The following is a 25,861-nucleotide window of genomic DNA, read 5'->3' on the forward strand; positions in this document are numbered from 1 at the left end:
AATTGCAACTTACTTAACAGACCAAAAGAACTATGGTACTGTAGTACACCAAATACTTCACACACTGTGTTCTTTACTATAGCACATGTAACCACTGCCACACAAGACAGTAGTCTCTAGCTGATAAAGACACTCTTCACGATCGGGACTCTAAAGGAATGTTCGTATACATGGAATCTGAATATAGTTATTTACAGGAAGGATTTCATTTCATTTAACTATTTTTTGAATCTTCATTTCAAACAGAATACCAAATACATTTGTACAATGTTTACAATCCATAGCACAAGAACTGTCATGAATATCATTCAACTCGAGTCACTGTGCTTGTACCAAGGGAAATATCTACACTTTCCATAAACACAAAGGTGATCTCCCAGAACTTGCTTCTGATAATGGTTAAGTATTGAGTAAAAGCACAGTAACAATTAGTTAACACAATCAGTGTATAATTGCAACAGTTTACAACAGGAGCTGAGAAATTATTGGTCCACTCTATTCCATTTGTTAGTCTGCTGTTGACAGTCACATTTCATTGTTATGGCATGTTTTTCAGAGTTTTATATAATTACATATCTGGTACAGGAGAAACAAAATGAAAAAGACTCATGAGTGGAAAAAGCACAAATCTTTTAAGGCAAATTAAGCATATACAAGCAGTGACCGTTTCTGTTCCTGGGTATGTGGTTTTTGATTCTGGATAATTAAACAACACCTCACAGACCCATAGCTTCTGATCCAGCTATGCATGCACTGAGCTGAACAATCTACCCCACTAATTAAGATGGTTGATAATGTTGACTGTGGACACATCTATCACTATTTTTTTTTTAAGGGAGGGGTCTAAATTCATCTTCCCTACCACTGAAGTGATTGGTGCTGCCATTTCCTATCAGGGCTGTTCTCACAGTTCCTAATCTACCCCCTCCTGCCCAAAGGCATCACAACACAAGACGTGTGGAAGCTTGTTTCTGTGCATGCACTGTCCTAATTGGATCAGGTAAAGATTGTTAGCAACTACAGTATGTTCTGTTCAGTGTCTTCTATGAATAAATTGGCATGGCTTTGAAACAGGTTTCATTTTCTAAACTGGGAAGGGCTGGTTGAGACAGAAGCCCTAATAAATACAAAGTGCATGCTTTACTATCTAGAGGGAGAAGAAAAATTAAAGGTAGCTGAGGTAGTTTGATGTAAAAATGCAACATGTCAGAATAGCAAAACAAAAAAAAGTTATTTGGAATTTACTCACTTATATGTCTTTGGGATATTAATTAAAAAATGGACACGACCCAGCCAGAGTTAAATATATGTAAGTTCCATCTGGATTCAGCTGAAATAAGAGGAACTCAAACATCCTTAATGTTCCCTGGGTTATGCCCAGGAATCCCTAGGCATGATCACTTACTCTGCTGTAGTCCCATTTACTTGACCAGTTTTGTATCAGTAAATAACAAAGTCTCAGTAACTAAACTGTACAAACAAAAAGAACATTTAGAATTGATTTTCAAGTATCAATATGTTTTTGCAGGTCTTCTTAATTTCCCCCCCAAATATGAGATAACAAAAAAATGACATGACTAGAATGCTGTGCTAACAATGTACCATCTGAACAAGCAATAGCCCACTTAGCTGAGCTTCAGCAGGATTTCATAACAGCATCTGTAAGATATATTTTTACCACTGGAGACAGTCATACTTGTAGGAGTCTATATTATGTTGCATTGTTTGGTCTCTAGCAAAGGGATGTTGACACTGTTCGTTCAGTTTAGCCCAGTACAACTACAAGGATGAGCCCTGCAGTCCTCTGTTGTAAGGCACTGCATTTAGTCAAAAGGGCATAGATAACACTCTGCATTGTTTCCAGATAGGCCATGTCCACATTGGAAGGTGTCACTAGCCTTACTCTAGCATTTCATGCACATGTAAAACCTACACTCAAGCGGGGGCAAATGTGCTAAACTTTGCCCTCCCACAAGTTGAAGGTGGGTGAAGGTCTGAAGTGGGCCAGAGGGTGCAAAAGAAAGACCGAACTTTTTTTATGTATGCCACAACAGCAGCAAGGATACTCATTGCTAAATACTGGAAAACTCAAGATTTGCCCACACTGGAAGAATGGCAGATGCAACTGATGGACTATATCAGGGGTCTGCAACCTTTAAGACAAAAAGAGCCATTTGGACCCGTTTCCAAAGAAAAAAAAACTGGGTGCCGCAAAACTCGTCATTATAAAAATAACTTTTTTGTCACTTTTCTTTATTATTTCTTTGTTTGACCCCTCAGAATTACTCCTCCTCATAGAAATAAACGTTAAATTAACAAGTTACCTTTTTGTGTGTGTGTGTTCTTCACTCCCCTTCAAAACAGTGACCAGCGTACATGCCCCTTACAATGTAGCGGGTGGGAAGGTGACGTCGGGACGGTGCGTGACTAACGCACGCACCGCCCCCATGCGACATCACAGCCAGTACAGTGCCCGCCACAGTGGGGAGTGTCAGGGCGCATAATGCGCCTCCTCCCCTCGCTAGTATCCGCCCCGGAGCCGCTGCAAAGGTGTAAAAGAGCCACATGCGGCTCCGGAGCTGCGGGTTGCAGACCCCTGGACTATATGGAACTGGCGGAAATGACTGGCAGAATCTGAGACCTGGGAGAAGAACTGGTGGAGGAGGATTGGAAGAAATTTAAGGACTATTTACAAAAACATTATAAATTGTATGAATGTTAAGAAAGATGTAAGATTTGCAATAACATGGCACCAACAAACTAGCTAAAAGGAATAAGAATTTAAATGCCATTAAAAGAAAAGACAAACTTTGGATAAATATCACGTTAAAAATAAGATTCTAGAATTATGGTTTAAACTTTCTAAAGTTTGAGATTTAATATTGGAAAATTGTACTATTAGAATTGAAACAAGTTAATAATTTGCTGGTAAAATTTATGAGTTTAGAATGCAGGAACGAGAGTCGTGAGGAAGTCCAAGGAGGAGAACGAATTGTGAATATTGGAAAACTATATGTTACTTTGTATGCTTTTTATTGTTGAAAACTTTTAATAAATATTATTATAAAAAAAATGAAGTGGGCAACCTCTTCTATTTATGGGTGCTCCCCTTGCAATATACCATGTTAGATCTTAAGCCACAGCCATGAGGACAGAAAGCACCCTGCTTCAGATCTTCACCCTCTATGAACCGAAAGACAGTGGGGCAGAGGTTAGCACTCTTGTCTATGCTCTTGTGTAGGTTTTATGTGCAAGCAGAACTCCTGTTTAGGACTAGTATTCCCCACACTTCATTTCCTCGCTTTTAAAACTGTAGATTTCATATCCTGCCCCCCACCCCCAATCTCTGTGCCAGTGTTGATGGCAACACAAGTAGTCAGGGCTAGCTCCACTCTTGAGGGGACCCTCAGCATTGAGTATTCTAGTGCACACGGTTCTATGCAGGTGGGGTACCCCATGAGCCCAGGAGGGGGTGATATTTAGGGGTGTAGCATGCAGCAGCACTCACTAAATGATGGTCAGCTACAGGGCCCTTGAGCACCCTGGTGTAGCATTGCTCTGTGGCATTGTGGGAAATGTAAAAGGCAGCTGTAACGTATTTATTTCTCACAAAGCCCCAGAGTGATGCTATGCCAGAGGTGTGCTGGGATATTGCAGGAAATGTAAATGTCACTCCAAGCCACTCATAGCAAGTTCAGAGTTAGGGATGTCTAAGGAGAGCAGGTGCTGAATCTGAACCTGCTCATAGTGCAAAGGCAGGACCCAGATGTTAGCAGGGAAGAACAGAGCAAACGTACAAACCTAGTAACATTGTTCTGGGGCTGCTTGATTTCAAGGATGGAAAACTGATAGGCAGATGGGGCCCATGGATGTGTTCCAAGAGATAAAGGGCCAGAGTCCTTTATGGTAAAGGGGCAGATACAGATAACTAAATGCCCAGGAAAATAAAAACACTGAATTGGGGAGGGGAGAGAAACAGGTTTCATTAGAGTGGGGGACTGCATTGGAAATTTGGGGTGGGGGAGAAATAGGGACGGGAACTATCAATGCAATAGTTTCAGAATGATCAGTGTTGGGTTTTTTTAAGGACATCTTTTAAAATAACCAGACTCTGTTGCAAAATGCCTAGACCCAAGATCCAAAGGTAACAATTTGATACTAGCTGTGATGACCCTGAGATTTAAACTTGCTGCCCTGAGAATGGACCCCAAAATCCCAGTCTCAGCATCAAACCTGAGACCTACCAAACCTAGGCAAACTCCAAACAGATCTAGTGGAGTAATAGTGGAACAATGAGCATTATAGCCCAAGTCTAACTATTTCTGCTCAGAAGGAAGGAGGTTCTATGGAATGCATTGACTGTAATGGGGCCCTTTCCCAGATAAGTGGGGTTATCCCTTAACCACTAAAACATACAGATAGTGTCCTGTTTTACTGAATTAGCTGTAAACGGTGGATTGTACTGTGCATCCATTTCTAGTTGCATGCTAGATAACTCTGAGAATTTTGTAATTCTAGTGAACTGACTGAGGCCTCCTGAACAGAATATTCTAAAATGCTCATATTGGATTCATGTGGAATGGAAATGAACAAACCATATCCTGAAATGTTCATTTATCACAGCACTCTCTCCTTAGCAAAGAATTATTGCCCTAATATGGATTATGGTGGAGAGTAAATTCCTTTTAATTTGACATTTAAAAGCCCTTTGCCCCATTTGTTTGCAATTTGGCAGGCTTACTCCACCCACTCTAGAGGGGATACTGTGCCTGCAAATTTCATCTACTCCTGCCAAGGAGAAAACATTATAGACATTTTTAGATTTCTCATTAGAGTGAAATTCAGAGCTTTACTGCACAAGAGTATATTGAAACCCATATCACAGATTGAAATGGACAGATCATGTCAGAAATATATCAGTTTGTTAGGATTTTTAAAAAAAGAAGATCTACAAGACAAATCTTGGGGCCTGTGCCTACCTCTAAACATTTACTAAGTAGATCCCATGGGTTTTAATGAAGCATTTAAATATTTATATTTATATTATTTATTTTCATATATTTATTTTCCAAGAATGTGCTTAGCTAAAGAAACAGGCTGATTTATTAATTACGATCCCTTGGATACCACATATGTTCAGCAATTGCCAACCTGATGAACATAAAATAGCCATGTCTTTCAAGGATAGAACAACATTATGAAATGAATGTTGATTCATTATGGAATGAAAATCCATGGGATTAAACAACAACAGAAAACAGGTTGCAAAAGAGGCAGATTATTATGTTCTACACTGGGAAAGAAGGAGTTGGAGTTGGATGAAGTCACAGAAGAAAAGATTTGCCATGTAACACTTCCTCGCCCTTTAAACTAACCCTGATGCCAAGGCCAGATAATTCTGGTAAATTTGGAACCATTGCACAAGAAGTGATGTCTGGAATGGCTCCTCTTGCAGCTCACTGTCTTTGTTGTCCCTTTACCCTGCTTGGCACTCGATGGCCCTTGTGGTCTCTTCCAACTCTATGATTCTATGATTCTACCCTGGTTTCATGCTGACACCTGTCATTTGCACCACCATTGTACTGCAGCTGCCTCCCTCCTATGATCTGACCTGCAGCAACAGCATGCCAGGTGATGTGGAAAGCCTGGACCAGTGTCCCCCATCATAGGCTTGTCCTTTGTCCCCACCCACCACAGCATCTGCCTTTGCATTAATGATAATAGGAGGCCATAGGATTAGGCAGAAGCGAAACTGCTCCCTTCTCAATGGCACATGAAAAAGATTAGGCACTGCATACCACAAGAGCATGATGGGCCTGGGAGCCCAGCTGCTGTGGTGCTTGCACCAGAAAAACATGCCTATGTGTAGTCATCACATGGAGGAGGAGGAGGAAGAGAGAGAGAGGTAAGCCTTTTGTAAACAGCACATGGTGTTAGCTCACAGTTTCAAAGGTATGATAATGAAAATAAAAATTTCAAAAGCTCACAACCAATGATAGTATGCATGCTATTACATACACCATTAAGTTGGAATTTAATCTTAAATCTAATTGCTTGCTATTGGTTTTACCCCCTCCTCTCCCACATAAATCTGAAATAGCATTTCTTCACATTTTTGTTGTGGTTTATTCTTTATGTTTCGTCATCATTACTTTGGATAATGTATCACCAAAAACCATGAACTAATTGCTTTACAACAGTTTAATCAGAAGTTATTCCCACTGAGTCCAGTGGGACCTGGAATAAGAGAAAATTAAGGCTACCTAGAAATAAGTGGGCGTAGGACTGTAGCCTTAATTCCTCTTTGCCCCACATAAAATATTAGAAAGAAACACTGCCTTCACTTCCTGTTCCCATTTGAAAGCTGCCATTTGGGTGGAAGGTCTATGACACGGGAGCAGGAATCTAGAATACAGCATAAGCCCCACCTGCATGGCACTGACCTCAGTGTTTAAGTAGTATAGAAGCATAGAAAGCTGCCTTGTGCCAAGCAAGACCAGTGGTCAACCCAGCTTTGTCTACAATGACTGGCAGCAGTTCTTCATGGTTTCAGGCAGGATCTCTCCCAGTTAGAGATACTGGAGGTTCAACCCAAGACCTTCTACAGGCAACTCTTCATCCCCCCTACCTCCATTTGTTCAGAAGTTGCTATGCTCTAAAAGGAGAGTCGTGCAAATATGTATAAATTTGTATCCAATAAGGCATTTAAGGAACCCATTCCTGGATCTCACGACACTGGGGCTTAATGTTAATGGACAAATTCGCAATCCATGTCTGAGAGAGTCGAACAGACAAGAAAATCACTACTTTTCAATCAACCTGGCATAGTTTTATTATACAGGCGTCCTCGCAAGAACATGCTTTTGACCTCAGAGAACACATAGCTATTTGTGGAAGGATACCTTTGTTTGAAAACAAAATGAGTTAAAAGATTAATGCAATTAAGTAGACATTTGGTGCTTCTGTGGGGGGTGGAAGTGGGATTGTTCCTTTTTTTAATCAGCTGTGTATGAATCACTATTTATGACAGATATATGTCACAAATAAAGATATTGGGGGGGGGATCTTCATGCCTTTTGGGGTAAGAGGGGGTCTTTTGGAGAAACTGCCCCAGGGCCCCTAACCATCTTTAACTGGCCCTGCCTGCTTGTTTGATATGCATCTGAATTTGAAATCCCTCAACTTTATGTAACTTTATCAATACTCTTAGGGCTTTGAAATAGGTAGAACGCAAATGCATTTGTGGGAGGAATAAAGCAGCTTATTGAGGAGTTGCTTCATTGAAACTAACAACTCAATCAGTTAATTAAGAATGGCAGCTATATAATTACATTCCTGTTGAGACAAGCCTACCCAGAGGTTTATAAAGTTCAGGTAATTTTAATCTGTTTTAGTATTTTAACCTTTGTATGTTTTAAACTATGGCTGTGAATTTTTTATTTTTATTTTACTGTTGTATCTTTTTCTAAACAGCTTTGATGATTTCGACAACCAAGCAGTGTATAAATTTTGTGAAACAAAGAAATAATAAAAAGTAGGGAGCAATACAGTCCTGGGGGAGAAGATTACTAGAAATATTACCCTTCAACATTTACAGGGATTGCAAGAATTTAAATTCATGGTTAAAAGGGTGTGATGCTAGAGCAATGCTCCACTTCAAGATACATTTATTTCAGTGGGATATGTAGAAGAGGAGTCTTTGTTCAGTTGCATCAATCCATACCTAGAAACACACCCACTCTGGTTAAGGGCAAAACAGATGCATGTCCCCACACCAGGTTAATAGCAACTTCGAGGTAATACTGAGACGGGGGAAATGGGATGAGGGAAAGGGTTCAGCACCCACAGCCTCAGCACCACTGCACTCATTCAAACATGAATTGCTCCTTCAGCCATGGATCTCCCATGTCACATTTCTTTTGGTTCTTATACAAACTCTGGCTAGTGTCTATAATGTGTTTGACAGGAAGGGAAGGCTAGGAAGGACAGAATCCAGAATCCTACTTCCTGCTCTGAACAGCTTCTGGTGCTGTTTGGCACCTTTAATTACAGGTTTGTCCCAGCTGGTAGTTGCAGATATGGGATCCAGCTATGGAAACATGCATGGGCACCTGCATCACTGAGCATGTGGCAGGATGAATGTATGTTTTAATAACTAACTAGATTTTAATGAAGAATGAACCTTTAAAAACCCACCCCAAACTGCTCACAATAGCAGCCAGTATCACATCACCAGCACAGTCCTATGCAGCCCACTCAGAAGTAAGCATCACTTGAGTTCAATGGGGTTTTCTCTCAGGGCAGTGTATATAGGAATGCAGCCTGAGACATTCATTCCTTAACAGGAAACACCACCTTTAAAAGATCATTAAACTGATGGCAAGAATTTTCAAGGAGCACAAAGATCTCTCTGAGAAATTAAGATTTTTTTAAATGTATGGATTTCTCGCCTGCTCATTCTTTTTAATGCTTATTCACATTTATATGGCAGCAACACAGAATCTAGACCTTCTTCTTTTCATAACAGGTGATTCTATGGGTTACGATCCTATACATACATACATATCTTTCTTGAAGTAAGCCCCTTTGAACTCAGTTGGGCTTACTGTTGATTAGACATACACTGGATTGCTAATGTGAACACACATGTGCCTACTGAGGCCTTTCCTGGTGCCCACAAGGTTTCCTCCCTGCCCAACTGAAATTAGTTTTGAAATAAGAGCTCTGCTTAGCCAATAGAACAGGTGGTGGGTTGTGCCTATGATAGTTTTTCCAGTTTACAAATGGGTCCCAGAAAGGTTATCAGTCTCTGCCTTAAGTGATGTGAATAATATATATTTGCTAGCAAAGAAGAGCATAATGTACACTTTTAAAATGCATAAACATGTTTGAAAATATCTCCTCTTATACAGAAAGTTATGGGCAGTTTAAGGATAAAAGTGGACCTTCTGCCTGCAAATGTGTGTATCTGTACAAATGGGAACAAGCAAAATGAGGCATGCTACATGTATGGCTTTCTGGAGAATTAAAAAAAATCATAAGTTGACATTAAAAGCAGGATATTTTGGAAACTCATCTTGCCTCTAGAGTTTATAACTGAGCTGTAAGCAAGAATGGAATGCCGCCCACAGCACACTGATGAGCTAAAAACATGCTATGTTTTAAACATACTTATCAAGAACCTTGATGCCATTTATGCTTTCTGGAGACCAAATATGCATTTGAAATTATAAAGGGGGAAAAGACCACTGGGGGAAGATTTGGAGCAGAGAAAGAAATAAGTGCCAGAAGTGCCTGCCCCTCCCCACCAAGCATACTTGTTCAGATAATGATAAGTATACTCATATTTGGAAGGAGAAGTGGGATCATGGGGGCAGGCCCCACATCAACCTCCATGTGTGGATTGTGCCTTGTGTACTGCTCCAATGTGTGTGTAAGATCTACACACACAGGCTCAGTTAAGATGCTTCTCTCTCTCTCTCTCTCTCTCTCTCTCTCTCTCTCTCTCTCTCTCTCTCTCTCTCTCCTCCTTCCCCCATGTGTTTGCACAGGGCTTCAGCCAGGGCTGGTGAAAAATATTTTGGTGTCACACACGCATGCTGAGGCTGGTTAAGTTACTTTGATGCCTGAGGAAGAAAATCCTACAAGCACGTCTCCCCCTCCCGGGCAGCAAAAATACAGCAGTCATAATTTGCTGCCTTCTCATAACATCCAGAGTTGTTTGTCTGAAGTGGCTGCTTTACTTTGCTACTGGTAGGGCTGGTTCTAGATTCCCTCACCACCTCCAAAGAAGCTTTTGTCTAAAGGGCATTAGGATCCCAACATCATTTCTTGGTTTTTTGTTTTAAAGAAAAGCCACTTTGGAAACGACAACTGAGAGAAAAGAAACCTTCAAGAAAGATCACTCTGAATCCTTTCTCAACTGCACCCTATACTTTTTATATAGTTCTATAAATTTATAAATACACAATAACACAATACCTTTGCCAACAGTAAACATCTTTTCGTGATATCACATTACTATATTATTGCTAATGCGTGACCAATATTAACAAATAATAAACTGCCTTTAAAGCTACTTTTCCTTTCCACTCTCATTTTCCGTAAAAACAAAATAGAAAATCTCAATGCTAACAGAATCTGTATACTTTTTGACATTTTCAGCAACATGGATGGGCAAACTTACTTAAAAATATTATTCAACCCTATGTTTACTGCTTTCTCATAAGGTAAAACATGTTACTGAAAACCCTCAGTTTAAAAGAACTGTGATTGACTTGAAGCTCAGTGAGAGGAGAAATGCAGTTTCTTCACAAAACCTTTTCAGCCTGTCACACAGGCACCATTTGTCACCCACAGACCATCCCAAAGAATAGTGCTGCTATTCTAGGGAGTTAGAACTGTTTTTGAGAGTATAAATTTGCTGGGCAACTCTATCAGTTATACATCAAACTGTGGTTTTGGTTGCATGGCTAATTTATTTTGGCAGTAGTTCACAAGTTGCTTTTTGAAATGGGTTGTTTCACTCCAGAAAGGAACTCCAGAAAGCTCTATAAAAATAGACAATGAATACCGAAGAAATATGCAAATAAATAATGTGATCTCTGAATAAATTTTCAGGTTAGGTTTTCAAAATCTCTCTCATACACAGTGAAAAAGAAAAAAGTTAACAATGAACAATAAAAATACATGGCTTTGCCAAAAATGTGAGAATGCAAAAAAAATATTAATTATGCTATTCAAATCAAATGCTTGGTTTCTACTTAAGGTTCCTGTGAAAGAGTGAGCAATTAAAAATAATTAAGGAGTTCAACACATTTCTCAATTCTGTCATACCATGCCAACATGTAAAAGTGTAGGCTTGTTGATTTATGAACAACTTACCATTATATAAAAAATAATGTACTCTCTGAAGATGCTTAACAGACACAGTGGGTTTGGAAGAACCACTTTTCTTAGGATGTATACATTTTTTGTTTTTGTTTCATGGCATGCAAAGGAGGAAGTGATGCAACAGCAGACTTCCACCATTACATTACAGCCAGATTCTTGACATGTGAACAAATTTCAGAAGATAAGAGTCAAGGAGCAAAAACTCCTCTGAGAAGACACACTGAAATCAATGGACAAGTGCTGGAGATCATCCACTTTCATTTGCTCGTTGCCTCTCATCTCCTAAAATTGGTTACCACAATGTCAGCAGCTCTGATCAGAGATGGGGAAGGGGCACTCACAAAAAAAATTCCTCCCTCTTCTTTAGCAGATACTTCCCAATGGATCACATGCAAGGGCGCTAATTGGATATAAAGCCCTATACTGCTTAGTACAAGATGTATCTAGACCAAGAGAATCCTGTTTCAGAATGAAAGAAAGTTACCGTGTATCTGCTTTGATGCTGTGCCAGGCCACTAGCTGATTGACACGCATGGGGAATGCCAAATCTCAAGTGATAGCTAGGAGGGACAATTTAATAGGCTTTATGTGTTGTGCAGATACTGCAATTAAGTAATACAAAAATGTGTATGAGAGAGATGTATGTAAACATGTGTAGTCATATCCACCCTCCTCCCAAACAGGAATGCACCTGCCACTTGTTCTCTGCATCCCTTTGCTCACTAGAGGCTAATGAAGCAATTAGTTGTATGAATGCTCTTCTTTGGGAGGGCACTACTAGCTTACATTGGAATAATTATCAAATGATATCTTTCTAACTTGATCAGTTTTCCTAGTACAACATGTCACAGTGTGTTGCTCCCACTCTATCCAACTTAAAATTAAATAGCTGCAGATTTAATGTCTTCAGCTTAGCTGGGTGTGAGCTGGATAAAACAAAATCTGCAAAAAAGGAATAGGGACCTGTTGAACCTGATTTGGAAAGTAGGTAGCACTTTCCCTGTAAGATCTCATGTGCCGAATATGAAATTTCAACATCACCTACATATGGCTGCTTTGTTTATACTGGCACCTCAGAAACTGGAATAATGGGCTAATTTGTGAATGCTGTAAATATTTACTACTCATTCATAATTACTATTATTACCACTGATATTTTATTTTTAGGTCTTGGTAGAACAAAATACCTTGAACTTCCAACCAACAGATACATGCTTTTCATATACCTGCAGATTAAAAAAATATACCCCCCCATAATATTTTAACAGAGAAGACTAAATTTATGCACCACCAGAATGCACAGCAGAGACATGATGCCTAGTTCTTCTGAGATAGTTAATCTTGTATCTGGGGTTGTACCATTTCACACTGCATTATAACATTCTGTCTCCCCTCTTCACTCTCATACGAGAGATCCCATTTACATGAAACACTAATGTATTGGGGGGAATGGCTTTGCTAGAATGCTTTTCTGGCATCTATTTTTGTATATGGACCTTTTTGTGTGAAGGAGCCTTAAGTCGTGTGATCCTCCATCTGCATACTAATAAGTGTTTCTCGAACTTGGGTCTCCAGCTGTTGTTGGACCACAACTCCCATAATCACTTGATTACTGGTCCTGCTAGCTAGGGATATTGGGAATTGTAGTCCAAAAACAGCTGGTGACCCAAATTTGAGAAATGCTGTGTAGTACAGCTCAAACACAGGGTTAACACATCTGTGAGAACTAGGCCTGTCTTTAATTTCCATGATGCTGAATATTAACATACCAGACTACAATCTCTTCTGTTCTGTGACAAATTTATCCAGAATGTAAGGTAATATATCTTCTCCAACACCAAGTCAAATCTAGTCACATGCAGCTGGTGTGGATACAACAGGCCTATCTTAAGAACCTCATTGCTGACACAGCTGGTCAGACACAGACCAGTTCATATATGAGGACTTGGTTTAATTTGGGCTGGATTGAGATCAGTGATGCTCAAATGGAAATTTCCAGTTGTGTCCTACTCTTCTGAATGGGATTTACATCTACACAGGATTGTTTCTCAGGAAACAAGTTGGCTACCTTCAAGTCATTTGTTCAACAGACTCTGCCATATGCCCAATATTTGCTTATTTTAGTTCTTTATATTCCATTTTTCTTACTATGGTTGTTTATATTCCATTGCAAGTGCACACCTGAAATTGGTAATTATTGGGGTGGATTGAGAGAAACATCTGCACTGTCCACATTGTATATTTAAAGCATACTCAACACACAGGACTTCCCACAAAAAAACCCAAGAAACTGTGGTTTGCTAATTGTGCTGAAAATGGGCGAAAATTATGGGCCACACGATTCATTTGGGGTGCTTTAAATGTGAATTGAATATGCTTTTAAATGTATAGTGTGGATCTGCACATGATAAAGCCATCATGGGTGATTATTTCTGTGCTGTGGTAACCATTTGTTCTGACCTATTGCAGATGCATAGTGAGATAATGACTTGCTCATACCTAGAAGATGTACTGAATTAAAAGCATGAAAACTGTGATCTTACCATATTTTCAGCGAGATCTCATACTATTCAAACAGCACTCCTTCATGTTCCTAGTCTGTTCATCGTACCATAACTTTGCAATTTATTTCTGAAGCTTTTTATAATTCTCTCAAAGATTCAGGGGAAAATAAGTTTTTATCATTATATCCAATATACACATTGCACTGTACTTGAAACCCTCATTTGAAGGCTTCAGTATTTTCAGAATATTCTAAAAGTACCCATAGAGGCTTTCATATGCTATTATGTTGCAAAACAAATTAATATGGCATCAAGAGTACATGGTCACGTCAATGTACAAAGGGCCAGCTGATATAATTTGTGGACTATTTTTAAAACTTGAAGCTATTAAAAAGAATGAGTTATGTGAGAAAAAATTCAAAGTGTATAAAAAGTAACAACCTTGTGTACTGTGTTTTGCTTTAGAAAAATATTGGCGTAATAAATGAGTTATTCCAATTTGCACCTGGTTTTGTTTTTTAAAAAATACTATCAAATTTTGACTTGCATCTGTAATGCAACTGAAAGCACCATCAAGGGAAACTTTTAACATAAGGAAAGATACAATTAGCTTGGCCAAGGGAAGTATTTCATACCTGAATGCCTGTAAGCAAAAGCACTTTTGTAAAAGTGACTTTTAATAGATAGTTTGGATGTAATGCTAATATGAGAATGATCAAGTTTTTTAAAAAAACTTTCCCTTGTCCATGCTTCTTCAACATAGCAATGAGAAAATGTTCAGAAACTTATCTGAGTTCAACAGCATATTTATCTTAACTATGGTTAGTTGAAACCAGCCAACTTCAAACCATAGGTTTCAACTGATCATAATCACTGACAATAGTTCAGCATTCAGATGACATGGTAAGCTATGGTCAGTCTAAGATGGAAGTGGAAATTTCTGATCTATTTGCAGCTGTGTGGGAGTAGGAGAGGGAGCCCATGAGCCTGAGATTTTCTGAAGCTCATTTTCATAACATCCAAACACAGAGAAACAGGTTTTGGCCATTTCAAGGACATGATGCACACAGCCTGGTTTAATGTATGTTTACTTTAGATACTTACAGACAAGTAGCCAATTTTCACCTTAAGAAGGACCAAATAGTGATGTCTGCAAATGTGGAAAGTATGATTGCTCTTCCCAGCTTCTTGCTTAAGTACATGTGCCACCCATTTTCTGTCCCTCAAACAATAATAGCAATTTTGCAGTTACAGCAATGTTTGGCACTAGAAGGGTATGACATTGTGGTTTTTTATCACATCTTCTGCTCACACAGAGTTATGCATCCCAGATCCTGAAAAAAATGTAAGTTAAAAGTCTGTTCATCTCTTAATATTGTCCTGAATATGATCGCCAAAAGTTCAATTACAGGAAATATACCTTCTTGTTTTCATGCCATTTCTCTTTCTCACTCTTTTTTTCTAATTGAAAATTTAATCATGATTATCATTTAATTAACATTGCTAAAGACTAGCTGAAAGCTGGGGAGCCATCTGCATAGAATTTCTGTTTCAAAAATGCCAAACCCCTGAAATTGTATGTATAATATTTCTGTTAAATAGAATAAAAGAAAGCAAATATATAAAAATGAAGAGCTCCTTAGATTACAACACATGTATTTTGCTCAGTTGGAATTTAATTTAGTTCTAGACTCAGAAAAAATCCTTAATGTCTTTTTCAAATTGTAATTCTTTTGCAAATGTTTTATGATTTACCTATTCAAAACCAGAGAATAATATTTTTTTTATAATTTCTTTTATAGAAACTAGAGTTCACTTAACAGTAACTTTGCCTTTTACAAAATAAGTTATTTTGACATCCCCCCGACTGTTTCTTCATTTTGTAAATGACTATGCAAACACCAATAGTTGAAGTTTCTCTAAAATAAAATAAAAATGCATTAACTAGTATGTTGATGCAACTCATTCAAACCTTCCTGTTTTACTTTTAAATACTGTGCAGTGCACTTCGAAAGAAATAGGAAGTAACTGGACTAGGTCTATTTCTCAGTCAGATTCTTTGAGGCTCTTGGATGCTGCTGCTTTATAGGTGTACTACCGACAGACTGTGGGACAGCGGATCAAATGATAATCATGATGGTAGCCAGATACTATTACATCTTGCTGCTCTGCTGTAGAATGCAGTTAAGTTATTGCCACGGCCCTATTGCCACCCTTTTATTTTGGATGTATCGTAGCCGCTGCATTGAGCTCTCTTTAAAAATTGTATTTATAATGTTGTTTCATATTCCAACCGCTCCTGTATAAGGGCATCATCTTTATATTGTAGCCGTGGAGGAGCAGGTGAACATTCAAAAGCTAAAATGGCCTTTCTCAGGCTCCTGTCCAATACATGTCTCTCCCATGCTGGATACCTGTTCCTGAAGAGATCAATTTTAATGACAGATTCTTCAATCCTTGGTGGCCGGGATGAAGGAGTAGAAGGTGCAGTAGGTCTCACCTGAAAAACAGGCACGCACCCATCTCTCTCTGCAAATTTCTGATCCCGTTCACTTGTGACACTCCTGTTATTAGAAATAGACCTTAAAGTACTTGATGCTACTTCTGGAGGAAGAGTAAAGGCAGCTACAGAGTCCTCACAAGCACAGCTTGGTGACTGCCCAAATCTTGGTCCATTGGGATGAAAGAAGGCATAGTACATCAGCATAAAAACAATGCCGGTTAAAAAGCTGCTGAACACCACACATAGTGCCGGTATGGCAAACGCATCAGAAATCATAGGAGCCTTGTATAGGTACCAAAGAGCACTCAAGGCAGTGTTTTCCAAAAGGATCACAAAATAGTAAATGAAAAGCCTACAGCGTGTCCTTCCCTCCTTGACGTTGAACCAACTAAAGATATAAATGATCCCAACGACCATATCAAAGACAATCTCTTCCCACTTAGTGATGCAGAACTCCGTCTCGCAATGGACAATCCAGAAGGTCATGATGCACCAGTGGAGGACGATGAAGATCCCAAAATACAGTTGGAAAACAGAGGCAAAGAGAGCAAAAGTAATCACCCGGGCTGCAATTGTGAAGAAATGCCAGCAGAACTGGATTATCACAGCCATATAACTGATTGGTTTCTTGTCATCACGGGAATCACGAAGTGCTTTTTGATAGGAAGCCAAAGCCCATGCCAAAGACACAAGGGATGCTGCAGCAGTAAGTCCTAGAAAAATGGGGCAGGACAGGGAGGGAGAGAAAGAGAGAGAGAGAAATAGAGAATACAGTCAAGAAATGCAGAAGCTTCACATAGGAATGTTTTTGCAAAGGAATCTTAATGAACCAGGAGAAAGACCCATGTCTTTTAGCCTTATTACACAAATGACTAGGTAAAAAGGTAAAGGTAAAGGATCCCTGGATGGTTACGTCCAGTCAAAGGTGACTATGGGGTGCAGTGCTCATCTTGCTTTCAGGCTGAGGGAGCAGGCATTCGTCCACAGACAGCTTTCCGGGTCATGTGGTCAGCATGACTAAACCGCTTCTGGCACAACGGAACACCGTGACAGAAGCCAGAGCGCACAGAAACACTGTTTACCTTCCCGCTGCAGTGGTACCGATTTATCTACTTGCACTGGCATGCTTTCAAACTGCTAGGTTGGCAGGAGCTGGGATAGAACAACGGGAGCTCACTCTGTTGCAGGAAATCATACTCCCAACTTTCCAATCTGCAAGCCCAAGAGGTTCAGTGGTTTAGACCACAGCACCACCTGTGTGTCTTCAACACAAATGACTACGCTAGTTTGGTCTATGCTAGGAAGCTTAGCAGTCATTCCAATAGATGTTTTCCCTTCCTTTTCTTTCAATGGTCTTGCCAAGATGTAAAGTTCATAGTGCACTTTTTCCGCTGTGTAAGCAAACCCTAAAAGCTGATACAGACAATAAATATACATTAAGTATTTTAAAGCATTTACTTGTGTAGTGAGATTTAATTACACAGTAACCTTTTGATTAGGTGTGATGTGCCAACCCAAATCACAAGAAAACTGCATTTCTATATTTAGCTTCTACTTATGCAGTCAGTTGTACAAATTAATATAATTATATAAATAGCATATAAAAGCAACCTCCACACCAACTAAATTCATAATTCCATCCAAGGCTGTCCACTACAATGTGCAGTAGAAAGATGGGAACAAATATGAATCACAAAACCTGAGCAGAAACTCTATCTATAGATAGATTTGGGCCAGTGGACACATTTGGAATTTTGAGGAATGGACACCATGGAAAGGAGCCTATTCACAAAACAGTTACTTTGGTGGGTACTTCCTTTGACAGAACCTCCATTTCACAGAAGGCAAGTTACTAGAGTGCAAGGCAAAGGGCGCGGATGGGAATCCCCAAACTCAAACCCATTCATTTGAACTCATATTAGCAAGAAGATATCCCTAATCAGTGCTTTTTCAGGAGGTACTCAAGGGTACAGAGTACAAGTACCTCCTTTTTTCTTTTTGTTAAAAAGTGTGGCACTTACTGTAACAACTTCATGGTGAGTACCGGAACCTATTTTTCTCAACAACAAAAAAAGCACTGACCTTAATATCAAATTTCCCTATATACACAAAATCCCAACACCCCATACTGCAGAAACACAACTCCTCCCTCCCCGCTCACACCACAAATTCACACACACACAAAAACCACGAGCCACTCAGAGGCATTTTTAAAAAATGCTTCAGGACTCTGCCTGAAAATCAATATTAATTCTTATTTCATTGGCTAAAATATGGTCTTGAGAACAGAAGTTAATAGAGGAATAGCAGGAGAGAAAGTAAAAGATCAGTGGCTTAAACATTTTTATCTTGACTTTCATATAGATTTCTTCCTCCATAGGAAAGAAATCAAATGAATCAAAGACAGGTTAATAAAATTTCCAATGAGTAAATAATCTAGGATCGTTGGAAGGGGATTAGTTATGCCTTAATTATCTGCACTGTCATACTCACAAATGATAAAAAGGATAATATCTATTTTGCTGTGAGGGAACAAATATATGAACGAACTAATTTGCTTTTAAGTACAAGGTCTCATTTATGACATCATGCATGCCGATGGTGATTGTTGCATAGTGCTGAAGTTGGTGACTAATTCCAGTTCCCTATTTGCATGGAAGTTCAAAATATAGCTCAATAAGAAAACTTCTAAAATAGCCAAAGGTTACATGTCCCTGACCCTTAACATCCATTATGGTGAATAAAGCTAGCAATCGCTAGCTAAATAACTTCTAAAATAGCCAAAGGTTACATGTCCCTGACCCTTAACATCCATTATGGTGAATAAAGCTAGCAATCGCTGCTAGCCACAATGGCTATGTTCTGCCCTCACAGTCAGATGCACCAATTCTTCTGAATGCCAGTTGCTTGGAACCACAGGAGGGGAGTACACGATTGCGCTCAGGACTTGCTCAAGGGTTTCCCACATCTGGTTGGCCTCTGTAATGTTCATAATTACATAATCCCAAGCAATGACAACAACGAAAGAACTGGGGCAGTCACGTCTACAATAAGCTTTTAAGCTACCCCAGATTATACACCTACGAATCCAGAAGACTGTCCACGAAAAGATTTGGTTGCATTGTGTCCAGCCCAATGCTTTACTTGTGAGTAGCAGACTGTTGAGTATGTGTGCCCATAATAATAACAATATAATAATAATTTATTATTTATACCCCGCCCATCTGGCTGGGTTTCCCCAGCCACTCTGGGCGGCTTTCAACAGAATATTAAAATACAATAGTCTGTCAAACATTAAAAGCTTCCCTAAACAGGGCTCCCTTCAGATGTCTTCTAAAAGTCTGGTAGTTGTTTTTTCTCTTTGACATCTGGTGGGAGGGCGTTCCACAGGGTGGGTGCCACTACCGAGAAGGCCCTCTGGCTGGTTCCCTGTAACTTGGCTTCTCGCAGTGAGGGAACCGCCAGAAGGCCCTCAGCGCTAGACCTCAGTGTCCGGGCAGAATGATGGGAGTGGAGTAGCTCCTTCAGGTATACCAATAATATACGCTCCTTCAGGTATACCGTGCTAATAATAGCCAAAATATTTAGAAAAGGATAAGGAACTAGGAATGTACCTCCCAAAATAAGCTTAGGATCACTCCAAATCATATATTCATGTTCTCTAAAAGATTACATTGACTTGCATCTGGCCCAACTCTTCCATTGAGCACAAGACAGCTACTGTTCAACATTTTCCTCCCAAAGCTTTCGGGGAAAAACAGATCCCCCTCATTCCACCTCCCCCCCCCCGGACTTTCACATCATTAGGCACATGCAATTTTGGGGGTAATTTATACTGTCTGCACTGGACATTTTTGGGAAATAATACTAATTTAACTACAATGTATACATTTCTAAAGATAGACAAATGTCTCTGTTAAAATATGCATGGAAAAGATCCTATAAACTGAATATTTATTTAGGTACAGTTTGAACACTTATGCCTATTCTCAGGAAATACAAGTAAATAAATATGTATGTGAACCTATGCCTATTCAGACTATAGGATGGATGCACGCACAGGTGTGATAGTCTTTTCATGCAATCAGGAACCAAGGAAAAAGAGGGCTTTGTGGATGCTGTGTAGGCATTCAATGGAATGCCTGTAAACTGAGGTGTGTCCTTCTGCCGCAGTCTGTTCTCCTCACCTACACACATTAACTCACTGATTATTCGGTAAAAGCAAGGCGCTTAACTTTAAAGCCCTCTCCCATCTACTACTACTGCTCATAAAGAGGTTTAAGACGTCTTCATTTTTCTTAATTATACCTTTGTGCAACAGTGTGACTCTAATCTTCTTGATTATAGCGGGATCATGGTGATCTGTCACACCCTGTTGCAGATTGCTAAACAAGATTACTACAAGGATCAGTTGTTTTCTTCTTGGACATCAGACACTGGCCCCTTTCAGAACATAATACATCAAGGCTGTCATGTCATTTATCAAATGGTCATTACTACCTGATCAGGAGAACTTTAAGCTTAATCCCATGGGAGACAACATTATTAATTACAGGGTAGTGTTGAAACCACTGATTCCAATGATAACCCCTTAAGAAATTGGCAGCCTGAGTGCAAAGGCCACTGATTGAAAAAAAATGCCTTTGATTTTGAGCATGGTTGTTTAATGAGGTGCAACAACTTAGATCCAAATTTCAATTTGGTTAGCAAGCATGTCACAACCAATGAATCCATTATTTCAAAAGCCTCACAGGCACTGAGAGATTATTGTGCCAGCTCTTTTTCTCTCTCTATCCAACTCATGTATATTTGGTACCCTTTGTGTAGACCAGCATGAAGCCTTTTTGATCAGTTATAAACGTGTTTAGATGCTTGCTGTGAACAACTTTGCGGATTTACTGAGCTTGGAAGTGGGCACAGTGAAACTTTTGACCTCTGTGATGAGGTCAGCCAACACTATGCCAAGGTTGAGGCTGAAACATATTCAGTTCTCTCAGGGATGTTACAGTACAATTATTATGTGAAAAACTTCCCTTTTTATAAGAACACTCAAGAGTCCTTCAAAGCACTATTGTAACATTGTTTTTAATTGATTGTTCCCTGTTCATTATTGTTAGTGGCCTTGAAAGTTTACTGGATGAAAAAGAAAGATATAAATACTTTATATTTATATCTTTATAAATACTTTAAATGAAATACTTTAAATGAAAAACGAACATATAGACAATTCTCAGGATGCTCTAGTGGCCCTTGCTTCACTGCAAATTTCACTGTGTTGGGATTTACATCAGTGCAAGGGCCATTGGATTGTGCTGTTAATTACTGTATAGTCAACCAGAGCTGCTGAATCCCATGGAGAAACAGTCACTGGGTCAGGGTGTAAGCAAAGGTTGGTGTGGGTTGGTGGGATGTCTAATAGGAAATTTCTGCAGTTGGAAATCTGCTTTCATAAACCTATGGAGGAGAATTTGCGTTCCCAAATAGTTAAATATGTGTATGGTGCAGCATTAACAAAACCCACTTCTCCCAAGGATGCTATGTGGGCCAATAGCCAAACACAAACTATTAATGTATAGGCAAAGCAAGGTTACAGGAAGAAAAGAGGCCATACTGTGCATAATTCTGAACTTTTTAATTTTGGCAAGTTCTGAATCTGAGATTATTCTAAATTGAGTAAACTGGGGAGGAGGTTTGGAAAAACCAAAACCAATTTCTTGTAGTAAGGAAATTTCAGAAAGATGTAGGAAGTTACATCTTTCATTGTCAGTGAAGAATCACTTTAGTGGTTTTCATGCATTACTAAGGTAAAGGTAAAGGACCCTTGGGTGGTTAAGTCCAGTCAAATTCGACTATGGGGTGTGATGCTCATCTCCACTCTCAGGCCGAGGCAGTCAGCATTTGTCCTCAGCCAGCTTTCCGGGTCATGTGGCCAGCATGACTAAAGCACTTCTGGTGCAATGGGACAGAGTGATTATGATCAAAAAGCTCAAGAGGCTTGGTGGTTTTTGTAGTCCAAAAACAGCTGGAGGCCCAAGGTTGGGAAACACTGGTTTAGACCATAGCACCACCTGTGTCCCTCATGCATTACTACAGTCACACAGCACTGAGTTGTAGGCATTAAGCCCAGAGGACTATCCATGCCATTCATCAACATCCAATTACTAAGCAAAGGGGGATCAGAGGCAGATTTAGGGCAGTTTGATCAGTGTAGTTGCACCCAGCACACAAGCCAAGGAGGGAGCCTTCTTAAAGCCCAGTGAGCACTTGACTGGCTTCAGGAAGGAGGTGTGAGGGCTCTGACAGGGTCCTAGAGTCCTCCTGCCTCCTTCCCAAAGCAGGCAAGTGCTCATCAGGCTTTGGGGAGAAGGGCTCTAGGATCCTGCAAGGGCCTTGCGCCCCCTTCCCAAAGCCCAGCTTAAGCCAAATGGCCTCGCGCAGGGTGGCATTTTACCAAGATCCACCCCCTGGGGGGACCATAAGGAGGTCTGGTCCAGGCTTCTGTTTCAAGGTAGGGTTTTGGCACACTAGCCCCCACTGGGCAAACCATACAATCCAGACCTGTATGTATCATGAATTGTTTTACTGAACGAAATCATAGGCCACTTAACAACAGTAACAAAAGAACCTCCAGTATAAAATATTTATCAAAAATACTGATAAATTGACTAACTTTAAAAACAGAAATAATAAAATTATCAAAATACAAGTGATGGTTATTTGAAATTGTTAAGCACTTGCACAAAAAATAAGTTACAAAATCATCTCACAAAACTTACAAGCAACTTACAAAATCCACAAAATTAAAAACAAGTATGCATTGTATCTCTGGGTAGGTTTCCTAAAACAAATAAGTTTTGAACAAGTGTTCAAAATAGTACAATGAAGGCACCTGCTTGATATAAAAAGGCAGGAAGTTTCAAAGCATGAGTGCTGCTACACTGAAAGGGAAATTCCTTGCTAGAGGCAGTTGAAGACAGGAGTGCCTGGTGTGCTCTAGTCCATGGGATAACAAAGAGTTGGCCACGACTAAAAGACTAAACAACAAAAATGACAGATGTGATCTTACAGGCCTTGGATGTGTAAATCCAAACGAGATATACCGGTAGATGGCAGCACTTGAACTTTACCTTTACATAGATTTGGAGATGATAATGACCTACATTCCACCTACTGCATTAATTCCTGTAAAATTTGAATAGCTTTGCCTTATTATTAATGTCCTGTTGTTGTTTTTTAATGTTGCTCAAGCAGAGGCAAGCCTTCCAAATTTCTTAATGATTAGTTCTGAATGTTGGTTGCACTAACAATTACCTCATCTCTCTGAGAATTACTAAACTATTCATTATGGAAAAGGATGAAGCAGTTTGCCAAGTTACAGTACTAATAATAATAATAATAATAATAATAATAATAATAATAATAATAATTTATTATTTATACCCCGCCCATCTGGCTGGGTTCCCCCAGCCACGCTGTGCGGCTTCCAACAAAACACTAAAATACAATAACCTATTAAACATTAAAAGCTTCCCTAAACAGGGCTGCATTTAGATGTCTTCTAAAAGTTTGGTACTTATTTTTCTCTATTATTTTTCATGGAATTCATAAATATGGCTGGCATGCATACCTTGGTACGAGAAGGTTCAAGTACCATGTGGTAAGGAAAGCGGTTTATGAAGTATCGACAAAATATTAAAAATTATTAGAACCAAAAACAACATGGTGATTTCCCCCACTGGAGCCAATATCTCTAGAAAAAAGAAGAAAAAATGAGAAATGACTGGGCATCTTATAAAGAACTATTAATGGAAGTATATCATGAGTTGAAACGAAAGAAGTTTGAAGATATAACAGGATTATTAACTGATTGGTTACAACACCATCAGCTTAATGATATATTTAAGATGGACAATCAGAAAGGTTTCTCTAATGAAATCTCTAAATTTGAAAAAGAGTGTTTAGAAAATAAGACTAAAATCCTTTCAAAAATGTATGAACTACTATTAGAATGGCATACGAAAGACGAACAGGTCAAATCAGTTATGATACACTGGGCAAGGGACTTTGGATATAATATACAACTAGCAACATGTGAGAGGTTATGGAACTGTGATTTGAAGTTTACAGGATGATATATTTTGAAAGACAATTATATGAAAATGATGTATTGCTGGTATTTAAAACCTAGCAAATTAGCTAAAATGTATAAAGCAAGGTTAAATACATGCTGGAAATGTAAGGAAATAGAGGGCACCTTTTACCACATGTGGTGAATCTGTAAGGTAGTAAAAATAAAAAATAAAAAAGGAAGATGATATATAATGAACTGATTTTTTTTAAATAACCTTTTCTTTAAAAATGGAAGATTTTGTTTTAGATATTGTAGGTGGCGAAATTCCAAGGGACCAGAAGAGACTTTTTATGTACACGAGCACTGCTGCCCAGATGCTATTAGCCCAGATATGGAAAGAAAACATGGGCCCTACCAGAGAAGAATGGCAGATTAAATTGATGGACTACTCAGAATTGGCAAAAATGACAAAAATGACCGAAAGAATCAGGAACCAGGAAGACCAAAATTTTAATAAGGAATGGGGAAAATATATAATTTGCATTAAAAATCATTGTAAACAATTAAAATTATTAGTAGGATGGGAATGACACTTGTCGTTAAACATTGGACTATGGTCGTAATGGAGATTTAATAGAATTGGATTATCAGGGAAGATGCAGGAGAAGAAAGATAACGAAGGGGACGGGGGAAGTCCATGGGAATTTATTGATTTTTTTTAATGATTTTGTAAATTTGAATATATATACACACACACACACACACATACATACATATACACACAGGGGTATGGTGTTTAGTTTAGTTGTGTCCGACTCTTCGTGACCCCATGGACCAGAGCACACCAGGTACTCCTGTCTTCCATTGCCTCCCACAGTTTGGTCAGACTCATGCTGGTAGCTTCGAGAACACTGTCCAACCATCTCATCCTCTGTCGTCCCCTTCTCCTTGTGCCCTCAATCTTTCCCAACATCAGGGTCTTTTCCAGGGAGTCTTCTCTTCTCATGAGGTGGCCAAAGTATTGGAGCTTCAGCTCAATTTTTATAGCAAATGTACATTCCAGACATTCTTGCTTTATGTAAACCAAGATTGGGTAATATGTGGCAAGCATCTGTTACTTACGTTTGTTGCTTCACCAGTCCAGGCAGATGTAATTATCTGAAACTTTTGGCAAGGTGCAGTCCAGATTGCCACATTTTTGAGTGGGGAAATCTACTTCAATATACTGGCATATTGATTTGAATGTCTTGCAAGAAACATCATCAGAACAGTAATTAGCAAATCATTTAACAGGATCATGTTCTGATAATTCATTCCATAGTTTCATTTGCTAAGGTGGTTCCAAAATGCCTTGAATTTTTTGAGTAAATGTGGGCTGTAAGTATTTAAATGCATGTTATGAATGTGGGACACCAGCACCAACTTCTAGCAGGCAAAAAGTTAAATGGAATGTCCTCAGTGGTTCAAATGATAGTCTGTTGAGACTTGAATCTGGGGTAAAGGCATCAACTCACTCCTACACTGTGGATTAATCATGTGTCCTAGGACATATTTCACAGGAGACTTGGTACTCGGGCCAAAGAATGAAAAGGTTATAAGCACTTTGCACAATCAGAGGTGTAGCAAAACAGCTAAAAAGGTAACATAAGGTAGTGGTCTAATAATCCGGTCTGGGGAGCACAAGAGAGCCCTGAAAATGAACTGTCACAGGTCCAGTGACAGCACAAGGAAAGAGTAAAAAGTCAAGCATTTGTTTAGCATCAGGACAAGGAGGGAGGTATCTTTCTTCCCCTATAATAAACTTAAGTAAATATTAAGGGCAAGGAGGGAGGTATCTTTCTTCCCCTATAATAAACTTAAGTAAATATTAAGGGCAAGGAGGGAGGTAAA

The 25,861-nt window shown here is 39.2% G+C and overlaps 1 protein-coding gene across 2 annotated transcripts in view; it reads right to left on the reverse strand.

Annotated features, from left to right (window-relative positions):
- Positions 1-14,648: 14,648 nt before the first annotated feature.
- Positions 14,649-25,861, reverse strand: part of XKR4 (XK related 4) — a 133,847-nt gene continuing 122,634 nt past the window's right edge. For both annotated transcript variants that reach the window (XM_081917545.1, XM_081917546.1), the window contains one exon: positions 14,649-16,613. In XM_081917545.1, the coding sequence (XP_081773671.1) occupies positions 15,667-16,613 (947 nt within the window). In that variant the 3' untranslated portion in view covers positions 14,649-15,666. The remainder of the gene's footprint in view (positions 16,614-25,861) is intronic.

The sequence above is a fragment of the Podarcis melisellensis genome, assembly GCF_964234715.1.
Source record: "Podarcis melisellensis genome assembly, chromosome: 7".
Lineage (NCBI taxonomy): Eukaryota > Metazoa > Chordata > Lepidosauria > Squamata > Lacertidae > Podarcis > Podarcis melisellensis.